Source organism: Sprattus sprattus, assembly GCF_963457725.1.
Source record: "Sprattus sprattus genome assembly, chromosome: 3".
Lineage (NCBI taxonomy): Eukaryota > Metazoa > Chordata > Actinopteri > Clupeiformes > Clupeidae > Sprattus > Sprattus sprattus.
In genome coordinates this window covers 34,012,259-34,028,917 of record NC_137922.1, presented here as the reverse complement: position 1 = coordinate 34,028,917, position 16,659 = coordinate 34,012,259, and the positions used below count along the sequence as shown (strand labels likewise).

The window sequence follows — 16,659 nt, the reverse complement described above, 5'->3', positions numbered from 1 at the left end:
AGAGTTCAAGGTCTCCCTCCTCACCCACGAATGCCTATACGGACATGCACCCCCCTACCTCAGGGAACTCCTCTCCCCCCAGACCTCCTCACGCTCCCTCCGTTCTGCATCCGCAAACACCCTTCAAGCCACCAGAACTAAGCTCTGCACCATGGGTGACCGGGCTTTCTCCTCTGCTGCCCCAAGGCTGTGGAATGCCCCCCCTGACCATCTCAGGGCCCCACAGTCTACTGACGTTTTTAAAAAAGGCCTAAAAACGTATATTTTTTCAAAAGCTTTCTGCTAATTATTGTTCATTGTTGTTGTTTTATATGTATATGTAGCACTTTGAGATTTGTATGATGTAAAGTGCAATACAAATAAAATGTATTATTATTATTATTAGCAATTGAGCCCTTTCTTGACTGGACAACTGTGGCCGCTTCCATTAGTGAAAGTTGACGAGAGAGACGGCTAATGATACATTCTGAGCTGTTTTGCGGTGGGAAATACCTATCTAAACATGTTAACATAAAACCTCCACTTGTTGAGGTAACACGTAAAAAGGAACATTTAGGTGTTTAAATTTAAGTCAAAAACTGTGTTTACAACTCATTACCTTCATGGTAACATTAAGGCCGTCACTAGCCACTACGACGTCTAGAGGACTTCAGCAGAGGGAGATTGGGGGCGGGGTTGTGTGGGTCTTCACGCAGAAGAATATGCATTATTTACCTCATGTACTTGATCTCTACGCAGAAGAATGTGCACTATTTACCTCATGTACTTGGTCTTTACGCAGAAGAATATGCAGTATTTACCTCATGTACTTGGTCTTTACGCAGAAGTATATGCACTATTTACCTCATGTACTTGGTCTCTACGCAGAAGAATATGCACTATTTACCTCATGTTCTTGGTCTCTACGCAGAAGAGTATGTATTATTTACCTCATGTACTTGTCTCTGCATGTCTCCAGGAACTTCTCCAACTGGGTGGGAGTGATCCTGTCTAGCTGGTAGAGGACCTTTGGCTGCAGATTGACAGAAACACACACACACACAATCAATATGCCTGCACAGAGGATGAAGATTAAAGTAGAAGGGCTTAGGCAGAGGAGCTCAGTTACCTCAGTGGTGCCGTTGTCGTTTATGCCGTACTTGTCACGAGTCTTCTTGATTTTGTCGGAGACGCTCTTAATGAATTTCTTTATTTCCTGGTAAGCGTAAAGGTAAAAAAGGTTATTTTAAGCCGTTTAACCTTGAGACTGAGCTCAGCCTCTTTTGATAGACATTTATTAGCGGTTTCCACTTTTCAGAATGCATTCCGGTTAACATCCAGGCACTCAGTTTGCATGACAGTTTCCAACAACATCAACAAGAACGTGTTTAAAACTGTGAGTAAGGCAGACAGAGAGGTGGTAAGTAGAGACTGAGGCGTGCGTCAGCACACAACAAAGTTCCCAAACCTGCAACAAGCCATTGAAAAACAATGAACATTGAAAATGAATCTGAACCACAACATCAACACAGCACTAAAATGGACCTGTCCTTTGCAGGTTAAAAATGTGTTTAAGAATAAGACTTTAAATGTGTTTGACAATCATTAAAAAAAACAGCAACAACAAAACAAAGCATTATATACACTTCTCTAGGCATATAAAAGGTTAAAAAAAAAAAAAAAGACACTGCAGACCATTTTTCCAAAAGTATTTTCTTGTATTTCATTTTTAATGTTCCCCGACTATGGTCAACACTTGTGTCAGTACCAGAGAACAAGACACTCAATCAGAGCTGCAAATACCCATGGAAAAAGACAACAAAAAATCTCATCTCTGCCCAACAAAGCTGATGTTTTCTGAGATAGTCCCTCCACTGTATTCGCACCACTGGCGGAAAGTGCTGTTATTTGTTTGCAGGCAAACAAATCTCACAAGCAGGCAAAATGTTTCCCAAATGGTCCAGACCAATATCACACTAACACACACATGCTGAAAGTACTGTACCTCGAGGTACTTCGGACATCCAGATTCAGTTAAAGCCTTCAAACAGGAGAGATGCAAGTAACTCAGTAATGGCTTTGTTACATCTTCCACACTGGAGGGAGCGAGATCTCTTTACATTCCTATTATTTAATCTATAATCATTTCCCCTTTCTAATTGAAAGCAAGTAAACCAGGATTGTAGTTCAGATGAATATTACAACGATAAAGCAATAATCTGCTGACGCTCTGAATCTGTTCTTGCAGGTGTGTGTGTGTATGTGTGTGTGTGTGTGTGTGTGTGTGTGTGTGTGTGTGTGTGTGTGTAGGTTGCAGACACACATGAGGACTTGCATAAATATTCTCTTTCCGTCTTTTTCTCAAATTTAAACTGAAAGGAAGACCTCACTGCCACACAGTTCAGACACACTGCACTAAGATCAAAATGTCAAGATAAGGGGATGTTAAATTAGACTAACGCGACCTCCATTAGACTGCCGTGACCTCAGAGTAATTTAAGTCAAGACAGGCAGAAAGTGAGTTTGCCTTCAGATGACCCTAGACAAGGAGGAGGACGATAACGAGGCGGACCACCAAAATCCTGTGCTTGAGGAAGAAAGACCTTGTCATGAAGACATACTGTATATAAAATGCAGTAAATGGTAAACATTAATTGAATGCTACAGGCTGTCTCACAGCCATCACAGTGGCAAAGAGTGGTGGGGGGTGTGTGTGTGTGTGTGTGTGTGTGTGTGTGTGTGTGTGTGTGTGTGTGTGTGTGTGTGTGTGTGTGTGTGTGTTGGGGGTGAGAGGGTTGCTGACTCACGTCGAGGAAGGTGTCTCTGCAGCACATGAACTCGGTCTTCTTCATGATGGACTCGGCGGTGAGCACCAGCTCATTTCTGCTCAAGGCCGGCTCGTCTGGACACGTGAACACAGACTGGGGTGGCGAGAGGGGAGGACAAACTTAGCATGCATCAACCTTTTCTGAATGGAAAAATAGTTTGTGAGGAGCTCAAGGCTGGGATTGAAAGAGACACCTAATCCATACATCTCAAATCAATAACATAAGAGAGCCGATTTAGATTGCCTACTCAATGCCATCTTTACGGCAGATGACATTTAGATCCCCCCCGAGACGAGGGAGAGAATGAGTCTTCACAGACTTGCTTGCAATAGATGAAGAGAGTGAAGAGACATCGTGTCCTTGAACACACAGAACAGCCTCTCTCATTAAACAGCAGCACCTGTTTCAATGTCAGTCTGGAATTTCAATGTTGGCTTAAAAAGGACATTTTGATTAAATCTTTAAAGGCGCAATATGCAATTCTAATGCAAATTGACATTTTGTCCAATTCAGCAAATTGCCCCTCTACCTCTCCGTTACGTGTGTGTGCTCGAAAGAACTCTGGTTGAAATGTAATTATTGGAAATTCCTCTGGTAGCCTTATGCATAGCCTAGCCTTCTGCACACATTTTGGCGCAAAGCTGTCTTTTTCTGTTGGTTGTTTAGAACTTAGTCGATATGCTGCTTTGTAGCTTTTCTGACCTAACCCGACCGATTTTGCCATATTTTGTAGTAATCTTACCCGAACCCGCCCAGACTGCAGGTTATGGGTTGGCCCGGCATCACTAATATCCAGGGAGCACACAGGCTGATAAAAGAGTATACCAGTACTACACTGCAGTCGCTTTGGATAGATGTGTCTGCTAAACGAATAATTCTAAATGTAAATTGGTCAGCCTTCAATCCCTGACACGAAAACTGACCCGACAGTAACAACGACAGGGACCACGGGGGTAAAAACGACAACAAAAAAAACAACAGTGGCCTAATTAAAAAGACAGCAACCTTCTGGACACAAAGGGACACATGGAGTGAGCTGAATATTTGAAATACATGGACTGTCAACTCGAATTCGCCAGTGGCCTATTTTGAGCAAAGCGTCTCTTTTGAGACCTGGAGGAAGATCACTGTGTCCTTCCTAATTGATGGTCATCCCACGATAGTAGAAGTTTTAAACAGCTCTGTCTCTCTCCTAACCTGAACGCTCTCCCCTTTTGGTGCAAATTCTACTGTGCACTACAAAGGTCTCTCTTCAAGGTCTCCCTTCATTGTCATTCTGCAGTCCACCTCTATCTTTTTTGCAAGATAATTTGTGTTGGAATAGACAAATCGAATGCAACAACATGACCTCTAGAGAAGCACTTAAGCCTCCAGCAGTGATGGTATTCCCCCTGCCTTGTGTGCTATGGCTTGAAAGGCGGCAGCGTAGATGGTGAATGTGATGGGGGTGTAATGGCGGCATGTGACTCAAAGTACCCTGATGTTGTCAAGGACCCTCTTGAACTCCAGTGGCTCATCCTTTCCTTCCATGGCGGCGGGATCAAGGCCGTCGCCCCCGTAGATGAACTGGATGATGTCACCTGTGGAGCTGCGCACCGTCAGGTCGTACTGGGAGCACAGGTCCTCCAGGGACTTCACCAGACGCCTCTGAAGACCAAGAGAGCGAAAATATAAACATGCATGTTTAACAGGATTGCACATGATCATCTCACAATAATACAGAAGATGCCAATGATGGGTTTCTTCAAAAATATAACTATAGATATTCTTATAAAATATTTCGTAAATAATCAAAAAGGTTCTAAATATACTGCTAATACTTTATCAAAGAAACACAATTATGGCACGACAGTCATAGCCATCAAGATTCAGGTCCAAATAAAAAAGGTGATGTCTCTACTAACTGCCATCCTTATGAGGTATTATTCAGCATTTCATCATATGATGGGCACTGAATTCCAATGCAGCTTCAGAGGAGGATCCACACATGACTGATATTGATTGTTCCACACTGCATGCTCTATGGCATATCACACAAATGGACTCCATGTGGAGCACACCATAATGAAAAGGCTGTGCAAATGAAACCTGCTATTTATTTATGTTCTGTAATAAATGAACAAGGGCGATAAAATGTAGTTTAAGACGTAGTTATCTTATGATGTGACCCCGCTGATCTTCTCTGTCAGTATGAGACCGGTTGTTCAGATGACGTAATCCACTTTTGTAATGACATACAATGGCAAGGCAAAAAGAACGCAGTTCTTAGCCAACACCGCAGCTTTACAAGCCTTTATGATCAACCAAAACTTTTGCTATTTTTGACCTGACAAAATAACTTTTGCCAGCCTCTGTGTTCAACTAAATACCTCAATGGTTGTGACAAGCATTGAAAAAGTCCATTTGCTTGACAGAATACATGACGAGCTTTAATTCGTTGCTCTCATCGCTCGCTAAGTTCACTCAACACATCATGAAAGCTAATCAGTCAGCCAGCTTGACAGAAAGCACTCGCATACCTAAATTGCCCTATCCATTTATGCGCCTCTCTTTATCTCTACGGGTAACCACCTGATTTTAATAGCCTCTTTGAACAGGCAGGTGGAGAGGACGCAAACATTTCCACCTGCTCTTGATATGACACTGAGAATTATCACACGGTGTGGAAACATCAAAAGCCACAGGAGCGCCATCAAAGGCTACGTCTGTTCTGTCCCTGTGACAAACAGCATACCAAGCGGAGGCACCGTGGCCCAGGTTAGGGCTGTTGAAGCCTTTGAAAGCCAGACAAATTACTCTGAACTCTCGGGACATTTCGGTGTCCTTGAATGTCTGTTCCCAGACCTGTGGAGACTGATTAGGAGTCTAGCAGTGGCCCAGCAGTGGGATTAACAGCATCAAAATGGAATCAAAACTTCCACAGCCTAAAGCTCTAATGTTCTGGAGATGGTGTCTGGACACTTAACCATCCTTAATTTATTAGACAATTGCGCTCAACTGAGGAGTGATATGAGCTCAATTTTTCCTTGTTGAGGGGCCATGAAAAGCTAAAAAATAAGGTTGTCTCTCTACCCGAAAGGCATTTTGGTGTGTTTGAATGAATTGGTCCCCATAAGACTGCCCAACATCAGCTCAATGTTCCAAATGTCATTGCCTTAAAGTCCCACTTCCAGTTGGATCTGTGCGTTGTTTCCTGCTTCATGGATTAATTTAGGACCTCACACCTGGGTCCTGGGCTTGTGTGCGCAGATGAAAAGACCTAGCCTAGCCCCCCTGCCAATCCTTTACCTACGGTTACATAACGGAGATGGCAACAGAACAGCTCCATGTACCCCAGCAGGGATAATAGAGGAAAAAAAGTCAGGGAGAAGGAGTGAGTGTGTGTGTGAGTGTGTAAGAGAGAGAGAGTGAGTGAGTGAGTGAGTGAGTGAGAGACACATAGTGAGTGAGTGAGTGAGTGAGTGAGAGAGACATAGTGTGTGAGTGAGTGTGTGTGTGTGCGTGCGTGCGTGCGTGCGTGCGTGCGTGCGTGCGTGCGTGGGGGTGTGTGTGTGTGAGAGAGAAAGAGAGATAGAGAGCGAGATAGAGATAGAGATAGAGAAAGAGTGAGAGTGAGAGTGAGAGTGAGAGTGAGAGTGAGAGTGAGAGTGAGAGTGAGAGTGAGAGTGAGAGTGAGAGTGAGAGTGAGAGTGAGAGTGAGAGTGAGTGTGAGTGTGAGTGTGAGTGTGAGTGTGAGTGTGAGAGTGAGAGTGAGAGTGAGTGTGAGTGTGAGAGTGAGAGTGAGTGTGAGAGTGAGAGTGAGTGTGTGTGTGTACCTGCATGTATCCAGTCTCAGCCGTCTTCACAGCGGTGTCCACCAGGCCCTCTCTGCCGGCCATAGTGTGGAAGAAGAACTCAGTGGGGGTGAGGCCTGAGTAGAAGCTGTCCGCCACAAAGCCCTTGGCTGCAGGGAGCTGAGAAAGAAGAACACATGCTGATCATGCTCTCCGGTCTGCAATCTCAGGCCAAGACAAAACCAATATACAGCCAATACAATCCACCCGCGACCAATTTCATATTTTCCTTCAGCTCAGTTAGTCCTTTGGCCCCTTGGCTATTGTGCGTGTATCTGTTGACGAACAAAAGGGGCCGAAATAGGGGGAAAATTGGTGTATTTCTGGGGATTTTCTAAAAAAAATGAATGGGACTTTTTTTCTATTAGGTGTTTGTATGCGTGTCCGTGTGTGTGTGTGCGTGTGTTTAGGCAACAAAAGGCAGATAATAAACAGGAAATAGATGCTCCCCCTGTCCAGACAGAGTCAATCCTGGAGCCTTGCGGGAGGTTAGATAAGGACAGAGACTTACATTTGCAAATAAATACAATTTGAGTTATCTATGATAGAATATGAAACAAGTGTATCAGCAAACATTTATCCTGGCTCGGAGCTGGAATGCCGTAAATAAAACATGAGATCACTCAGTGCCTTCACAGCAATCATGACGTGTTCTGAAGGGAAGCTTGAGTAGTTCTGAGAGTTCAATTCTATGAAACCTGAAATTAGTCACATCCATTCCACTTGTTTACTGGAAAGTCAGGGATGAGAGATTCATCTAAAAGCCTTTTGGAATCTATTACCTTTGAGTGGTGTCAAGGACGTGTCCTGGGTCAGTATTTCACTGGCCTAATTACTGTACGGCTTAGTAAACTCAGAACTATTTCCAAAGCTTTTTTTAAATCTTTTTTTCTAGACACTGCATCATGGTCATCCATGAATCCATTCGACGAGTCTGGATTCCATATCTAGGCTAACTTTCTTTCTACCTCCACCTGCTAGTCGGGCTCTGGTCTTTTCGGCTGCCTTCAGTTCATTATTTTGCTTCTTTCAGTATCGAATTCGTCTCGGGTCAATGTCAAACTGCTTTGCTCCTTTTTCTCTCAAATGTTCTTCAGCATACACCTTCTCTTTGAATTTAATATCAAAGTTTCGCCTTAGTGCCATAGTCTACTGCTGTATGATCCCTTCTGGAAAAAGTAACCTAGCCAACTAAAACGGTAGGTTACGATACGTGCATTTAGGCTAATAAATATCAAATTGCCAGACGTGCCTTCATGAACAATAACAAATTCGCCTAGTAGTCCTACGTGGGATTTTTTTTTTTATTACAAACAGCCCATGAAATTAGCCAACAACATTAAACATGAGGAAAACATGTATTTATGAAATGCATTCAATAAAATTGTGATGTCTACTTTGAGCTGACGGACTGATGCTGGTAGGCTACAGTAATATAGGCTACTTTATTTTATCCCCAGCCTGTATTCTGGGCGCGGTCTTTATTTGTCCGTACCGACCACGCCCCCGGCTACTATCTGAAGCCCGGCATCTAATTGAATCCCGGTCTTTATTTGAGGATTTACGGTATTTCAAAAGGGGACAATTGTGTAAGGTCTAAATCCGTGTCCAAAACAATTCAATAAATCTATTAATGATCCTCTCGGACAGCGATGGTAGGATTGATAAAAGACAACCGGGACGGGCACGGGGACAGAACAGAACACTGAACAAATGTTTGTGAATAACCCACTAAAAGATGCATTAGTTAGTTTTCACAGTCAGTAAACAACGCAGGGCACTCACCCCAACAATGATGTTGCTCTGAAAGAACACTGCATCGCACATCGTCACATCTACAGGAATGATTTTGAGCGACTAATCTACAAGCTGTGCCAGGCCAGTTACTCCATTAGCAGGTCCAAACAGGACACCCTATGGGGTTATTCAACTCTGTGTGTACTTTCCGACACATCCTGTGCACTATTGACTTAAGTGAAAGTCTTTTGATGGTTAACAAATAGTATAGACATGACAAGAGCATACAGGATTCAAACGGAATCTGCTGCTGGACATTTCTTGTTGTTTGATGTATGACTTGTCCTTTCATTTAACATTTAAGTATTTGAAAAGAAAAATATCCTCTATCAATGGACCTTGAGGTAGCGCCCCTAAAATTCAAAGCAAATATTCAGTCAGCATAATGAATAGTCATGAAAGATCACAGTTTCACCACTTTCCAAATTTCCAATAGAATAAATAAGCATCTGTGCATCACCATGAGGTGGTGATGGTTACGTCCAGGTATAATCAAAGAACCAAACCAAGCGTGACACGTGAATATTGGGGGCAGAGAACGGTTTGGTTGCATAAGCACGTTTCAATCCAGATCGTTAACAGTGTGTGTGTGTGTGTGTGTGTGTGTGTGTGTGTGTGTGTGTGTGTGTGTGTGCGTGTGTGAGTGTTAGTGGTGCATTTACCTTTGAGTGCTTGTCGAAGTGGGGCAGGGAGCGGTTCTCAAAGCCATCAGGCACACGTGAGCCACTGATGGCTTGCTGACCGACACAGGCTATCATCTGAGAGATATTGATGAAAGATCCTAATCAGAAAAAAAAGGCAGTGTATATAAAAGCCTGCAAAACACACACAAACACACACACACACATCTTTTTCATGAACATTACATATATAATTTTCTTTTATAGTCCGTTTATGTGTACATTTGGCTGAGAAAAGAAATGTCATGGTGACAATTCAATAGGCCCTGGCCACATAAGCCGTTCCCAAGGAAACGGACAAACACAGGTTCTTGAGAGGAGTTTTCCCTCCTCTGGTCTGCCATGAGGGTAGCAAGGGTCTGAAGTGTACCAGTCATGTGGCTAACGGAGGGGACTGCCCGTGGATACGTGGGTACGAATAACGTCCTAGGTCATTGTGACAGAAAAACAATGCAGTGTAATCAGGAAATCAGTGTGTGTGTGTGTGTGTGTGTGTGTGTGTGTGTGTACTTTTAATGTAGTGATGAGTGGCTATGGCATTCGGGGCTATGATCCCAATGCTGATCAGTGTGTGTACAGAGTGAGAGGTTAGAGAGAGTGTGTCTGTCTGTGTGTGTGTCTCTGTGTGTGTGTCTCTCTGTGTGTGTGTGTCTCTCTGTGTGTGTGTGTCTCTGTGTGTGTGTGTCTCTGTGTGTGTGTGTCTCTGTGTGTGTGTGTCTCTGTGTGTGTGTGTCTCTGTGTGTGTGTGTCTCTGTGTGTGTGTGTCTCTGTGTGTGTGTGTCTCTGTGTGTGTGTGTCTCTGTGTGTGCGTGTCTCTGTGTGTGCGTGTCTCTGTGTGTGCGTGTCTGTGTGTGTGCGTGTCTGTGTGTGTCTGTGTCTGTGTCTGTGTCTGTGTCTGTGTCTGTGTCTGTGTCTGTGTCTGTGTCTGTGTCTGTGTCTGTGTCTGTGTCTGTGTCTGTGTCTGTGTCTGTGTCTGTGTCTGTGTCTGTGTCTGTGTCTGTGTCTGTGTCTGTGTCTGTGTCTGTGTCTGTGTCTGTGTCTGTCTGAAAGTCCTCTCTATGGCAGAGGTGGTGTAGACAGACACACACACCCTGAAATCCATCTCTGCATTTAACCCATCCAGGGAAGTGACACACACACACACACAGTGAAGTGAGGTTACACACTAACCCGGAGCAGTGAGCTGCCTTTGGCGGTGCCCGGGGAGCAGTGATCGGGGTTAGGTGCCTTGCTCAAGGGCACTTCAGCCTGCAACAGTGTGTCTGTGTGTGTGTCTGTGTGTGTGTGTGTGTCTGTGTGTGTGTGTGTGTGTGTCTGTGTGTGTGTGTGTGTGTGTGTTACCTTTAGAGCCACACAAGGCCATGACGAGGGGACTGTTGCTTTTGTCCAGCTCTCTGAGACAGGCACTACCTGCATGATCTCTGATGACGGACAGCTCTCTCAAAATCAGGGCCTGTCACAAACACACAAAGACAAGCTCTCACACACACACACACACATTTATATCTATGTACAAACATTCAGTTATGAAATAGACATATGCATAACAATAGTGCAAACATGGCATTTGAAACTGGACATGGGTGGTCCCCCAAACCATGCCACCTAGTATGCGTAGCTAGTGTCAAAATGGGTGGCTTGTGTGCACAGGGTTTTTCATAGTTTGTTTTTAGACTCGGCAGAAGACACAGCAGGTAATTGCTGTTGCGGCTACCCACGTAGATAGAGACACTTTCCTTCTGCATTCAAGAGATTTGCCTGATCTGGGTGTCATGTTGTTCAAAGCTCAACATATACCAATACAGTGAAGGCTCAACATGTACCACATATCTTAAAAGAGGCAGACTCCGAACTAATAGCAAACAGAAAAGGTAACAATCAACCGAGACCATAATTGCCATGTTCTCAAAGAGCCTTAAGCCCATGCATGTAATCAGTACCTATGGCATAAGCAGAATGTCATTAGTTTTTTTCCCATCCATGTTTGTGGGCTAAAGAAGCTATTTTCTTCTGTCAATCAGCTCTGTCCACGCTCACTGTTTCTCTTTCAGAGAGGATTGGAGAGGCTGAAGTCCTACAGATCCCTGGGAGTGAGTGTGCATTGTGTGCAGTGTTTGCATTATGTGTGTGTGCATTTTTTGTGTGTGTGTTTATGTGTGTGTGTGTGTGTGTTTATGTGTGTGTGTGTGTGTGTGTGTGTGTGTGTGTGTGTGTGTGTGTGTGTGTGTGTGTGTGTTACCTCCAGCGTCTCGTCTGGTGTGCACCCTGGCTGTGGGGCGAGCTTGCCTGCCTTCAGGGCCTCAATGTACTCGTGACACTTCTTGTAGCCGGCGTCCAGCAGGTCCTGCTTGGCCTTCAGAAGCCCCTGGCCCGGGGTGACATCACCGATGCCAATGGAGAAGCCTCTGTTGGCTGGCCAAAGAAAATGCAAAAAAGTAAAACTGCTATTATCTTTCAACTATATTCAATATAATTTATTCCAATTAAAAGTCCATTTCTTTGACATAAATGAAGTCCGTAATAGTTATTTTTTTGCAACAAATGTTGAACAAAAAAAGCAGGCCATTTTACCACGGCCGAAATTGCAATTGAAAAGATAGTTTTTCTCCGAGCACAAATATTTAAAGGTCAAAGGTCATGGCCTCATGGGTGTGCTTTAAAAGAGGAGGCCAAGAGTAGAGACGAGTGGAAGCGGAGGTGAAGAGGAGGAGGAGGAGGAAGTGCCCTTTTCCACAAAAAAACCCCAATACAAATCCTTCAGTATACCAGAACATATCAAAGAATCAAAATCTTTTTGAATGATGACATATAGAGCACAACTAGGGATCTCAAGTGAGCCCAAGAGAAATCAGGACCAATAGAAGTCTCTCAGTATCCACACACACAGCATCCACAGACCTTAGTATCCACACACACACACACACATCATCCACAGACCCTCCCGGACATTCCCAGCCCTTCAGACTCCCCTCTGTTGACTCACACAGGTAGCAAGGGGCCATGCGGGCAAGGCGGGACATGGCGTCGGCCGCCTCCATCTGGCCCCAGTCGCGCAGCAGGATGTAGAAGATGTTGTTCTTCGAGCCGGAGCCCAGCGTGCCTTTGTCCATGGTGCCGCACAGCAGCTCACTGTTCTGGATCACCACGACTGACGGAGGGAGACGGAGAGAAAAGTGTGTGTGAGTGTGTTTGTGTGAGAGAGATCAGAGAGAGGAGTAATGGAGAAAGATCCAGAGATAAGGAAAGAGTGAGAAATGGGGGGAGAGAAAAAGAGAAAACAGGAGATGTAGTAGCACCCAGGAGGACTGGAGGATGAAAGAGGGCAGAATGCGAGAACAGAGTAGTGGAGGGGGGGGGGGGGGGGGGGGGGGCAACCCAACAGAGGAAACAGTCAGTAACTCCTTCTTCAATTTTCACCACTGCAATACCAGGGGTTCTCTTAGCTTGGAGGTGCCAGGTCACATGAACTCACTCATTTCACTTCCAACTGCACCTCATTTTTTTAAGGCACTCACACAGCCTTGTGTGACACAGAACGTAATGCATCATCAGACCTAATTCTCCACTTCTTGTTTGGCTGCAGTGTGTGCGTTATAAGACCTCATTCTCTACTTCTTGTTAATGTGGTACGCATGACGTCTGTTCAGTGGTTGGCTGCGGTGCGTGCGTTATAAGACCTCATTCTCTACTTCTTGTTAATGTGGTACGCATGACGTCTGCTCAGTGGTTGGCTGCGGTGAGTGCCTTACAGGAGTCATTGGAGCACATGTCCTCTCCTTTGCCGCTGTACTGTTTTCCTTTGGTGCGCAAGTTGGCCTTGACAGGACAGGCTGCGCCGGGCTTCAGGATCAGGCTGAAGATCTGCTTCCCCGTCCACAGAGTCATAGGCTGGAGACACAACATGGCAGGTCAGAGGACATGATGAGACTAGAGAACTAATGGAATATAGTCTGTGATCAATACTGATCAAAAACTGATCAAATACTAGATAAGTACTGATCAATAATAAAACCTAGGCACATCAACACACACATATATATATATATTTCCTGGGTCATTACTTATCTACAAATACTGACTGAATACAACACCATTCAATTCCATATCAATACTGATCTCCAGCACACCACTGATAGATATTAGATCAGATAAACATCAAAGCCAGTTAAATACCATAACTGCACCTATGTACATCACTACATCAATCGCCTACCTGATCAGTGCTGTGCAAATACTAACAAATAAATATAAGATGAAAGCACATCCATACGCTGTCATGGCAACCCATGGTCAATTTATGATGTATTCAAATTTAGCTTAGTACAGAATAACACTGACAAACTGACGTGACTTAACATCTAATTCAATGCTGAATCCTGATTGGCTACCTTCATGATGGAAGGGCGGGGCAGAGATATTTTGATCTTCTGGTCTTTGCCCACGAGGATGGAGGCCACGATCTGGCAGGTTTTCGCCCTGTCAAAGAAGGTGTCCTTCAGCGTCAGCAGGTAAGCTCCTGTGGGGGACAAACAATATGGACAATACGTCAGGAGGGCAGGTCTGGCTTTATGTATTCAATGACTGTCTGTCCATCTGTATGTCTATTTGTGCTTGGGGCAGTGGCTTTAAGCCCTTCTGACCTTTATCAAATTAGATTTGGATTGGAGTTTGGGCTTAAAATAAAGTTCTGCTTCAGGGACTAGTCTGCTTCATTTGAAAAAGGCCTGGAACAGACTTCATACCCAAAATTCTTACGAAAATATGAAACATCAGAATATACTCCATAACAGGGGCGAGTTTAGGCTATTTTTAGTGGGGCCATGGCCCCACCGTGAGATAGCTTGGCCCCACCTGGCTCAGCACATTTTAAAAATATTATATTATGCGAAAATCTTGCTCTGCCATCGCGCAATACTTTGGTTGCACTGGCCAATCTGGCAACCTTGTTTGTCTGGCAACGCTGCTTCAAAAGAGGCTTATGACTCGTCCACTTATCAACTACATCTCTTCTGATTGGTTTGCACATTCTACTGCTCGACAGTTTGATCTGGTAGTTAGATAGTTGCGCCCATAAACATCACATTTCTGGAGCGGCGAGCACCTACAAGAGATAAGAAGGTAGCCTAAGTGTTTCTTTTTCAGTAGACATGTGTGTTGTAAGAAAATATACACCGACACCAGATTATGCAAGCGTTTTCACTTCACTGAGAAACTTATCACCTGAAAATGTTCGCACCGAGTGTGTTGCAAGGCATTAGCAATTGGATTCAATTGAATTGAACTGAACAGACACAACAGTGTGTCGACCCGGCTAATTTGGGCATCATGGCGCTGTGGTTCACTGATAAATGTAATCCTATGTTGGTCCGGTTATAAGCGTGTATGTGTGTGTGTGGTAATGTCAGTATGCAGAAGCTTTTCGTAGTCCAGTAGAAGTAAATAGCTGGCAAATGTGGGAGCCACTGAGTGCATTTAGCCAGGTTGAAACCTAGAAAGGGTCAAGAGTGCGGCCGAGTGCAATTCCCTGACGTTAAACCGGACATTTTGAGATGTTAATGGAACATTGGGAAAATCTGACCGATGGTTCTTCCGAAGTAGGTTGCTTAGATACTAGTCACTTAGTTCTTATTACTGTATGTTTTTGTGTGAAGTGAATGGGATGTGAGTGGACAGATCTTTATTCCGCCTTTGTCAGGTATTAAAAACTTTCAGTTTGTCCTCCTGCCCACTAGAGACCCCCTGTCCTTGTTCTGTTTAGGGCCCTTCTATTCTTAATCCACACAGAAAGAGACCTTATTTGTTTATTTTATTTATTTATTTTTCTATTATTATTTATTTATTTATTTTCAACCAAGTGTGTGGTGTTCGTGTTTTTTGGCTCAATGATTAATCATTTTAGTGACCATTTTATTTCTTTTCTAGCATTTGTTTTTGTTTAATCTCTTTACTCCCATAATAAATGTTGAGTTATCTTCAATATTTGTCTCAGTCTCTCTGTTACCCATCTCAAGCCAGTCTTTTGAAATGAAGAGTTTAAAATTGACTGTTGCAGGGGGAAACACTACTCAAAGCAAATCTAATACTTCAGCTCGAAAATGTATAAATGAACTAGTTCACCTCATATAGCGAGAAATAATGTGCCTCTGTGAGCACTGGGGGCTGGGCCCCCCTAAAGACCAGATCCTAAAATCGCCCCTGCTCCATAATAATAATTAAAAAAGTTGATTGCCAGTCAGACTTTGAGGTCTACTGCAAATTATTTGAAGTGTTTTGCATAACACTGAACTTATATTGGGACGATAGCATAAAGACCCACAGTGCTTGAGGATGGGTTCTTCAGGATAAACGCTTCAGCAGGCAAACACACTGGGAATACAATATGTAAAGGCCAAGCATAGCTCTAGTGCTCCCCCTTGTGGTGGACAAAGTAAATGCATGCTCTGAAGTAATGCCTCTCATTAGCCATGCAATAAAAACAGGATGACAGCAGGGACGTGCAGTCATAGGGCTCAGATACACATACGCGTCTTTTTTCAGGCAGAAAAGCTTCAGTAACGCCTTGGCAAAGTGCGGCGGCTAAAACAGAAGCGGGGTGCTTCCCTGCCTTGCGCTGGAAAGTTGAGAACAGTTCAACTTTTAAGCGCACCTAAAAAACGCTTCAAAGACGCAACGCGTGGTGGAGAAGGGGCGCACGCTTTAACACTTCCAACCCAGAGGGCTTTTTTTGACTCTGTTAGGTAGTCTGCCATGCCTGATATTTGTGTATATTTCACCTAACTAAAAACCATTAGGCAAAAGTGGAATTTATGATTATATTCTAGAACAACTCAGCAATAATAAAATGAGAGTAAAAGAAATGTAGTAAAAAAAGTTTGTTATTAAAATGAAATCTAAAGACACTAAAATTAACTCTAGCTTTAGAGGTGCTCAGACTTTTTACAAAAAACACATTGTAAATATTTTGGAAGTTTTCTTTTTTACTCTGAACCTTGTAAACATATGTGTTTGCTCCACATAGGTGAGTTTAGCATTCAGAAAGTGTGTGTGATTTCTACACTTATTATAAGAATTTTACAAGGTGACACTTTTTTCCACCTAGACCACTATGCATATTGATGAAAGAGGTGTAAACTGCCCTGTGAGTGCCCCTCCCCAGTATGGCTCACCTGTCAGTGGCCCACTTGTCAATGGCCCTGGACTGTCATTGTGGCTATCTCTCCCCCACAACCATCAGCTTTGAAAGTAGATACAAGAAATTGCAAACAAGCTTGGTGCATAAGAAGGTGAATTTAATAAGGTGCATAAAAGTAAAGGCATAGTAGGTACATAAAATCAGGTGCATAAAAGTAGGTACATAAAGGTAGGCATCATTCACCATGTCCTCGCTTGGGTCACTCATGTGCACATTCCATGATATGGTTTGGTACCTGTCTCTTACCATCACATCTGCCACAAAAGGGATGGAGAAGTTGGTGTTTCTCCTCCAGTAGTCAGAAATGTGATCCAGCTTGATCATGCACATGCAGAAACCAGTCCAATGTA

The 16,659-nt window shown here is 43.8% G+C and overlaps 1 protein-coding gene across 1 annotated transcript in view; it reads right to left on the bottom strand.

Moving 5' to 3' along the window:
• Window positions 1-16,659, bottom strand: part of polr3a (polymerase (RNA) III (DNA directed) polypeptide A) — a 41,613-nt gene that overhangs the window by 9,917 nt on the left and 15,037 nt on the right. Inside the window, exons 13-24 of the mRNA XM_080834682.1 lie at window positions 13,506-13,633; window positions 12,867-13,005; window positions 12,101-12,265; window positions 11,357-11,529; window positions 10,459-10,570; window positions 9,100-9,218; window positions 6,623-6,760; window positions 4,284-4,454; window positions 2,787-2,900; window positions 1,985-2,020; window positions 1,109-1,195; window positions 930-1,012 (exon numbers count right to left, since the gene is read on the bottom strand). Of these exons, the coding sequence (XP_080690808.1) occupies window positions 930-1,012; window positions 1,109-1,195; window positions 1,985-2,020; window positions 2,787-2,900; window positions 4,284-4,454; window positions 6,623-6,760; window positions 9,100-9,218; window positions 10,459-10,570; window positions 11,357-11,529; window positions 12,101-12,265; window positions 12,867-13,005; window positions 13,506-13,633 (1,465 nt within the window). The remainder of the gene's footprint in view (window positions 1-929; window positions 1,013-1,108; window positions 1,196-1,984; window positions 2,021-2,786; window positions 2,901-4,283; window positions 4,455-6,622; window positions 6,761-9,099; window positions 9,219-10,458; window positions 10,571-11,356; window positions 11,530-12,100; window positions 12,266-12,866; window positions 13,006-13,505; window positions 13,634-16,659) is intronic.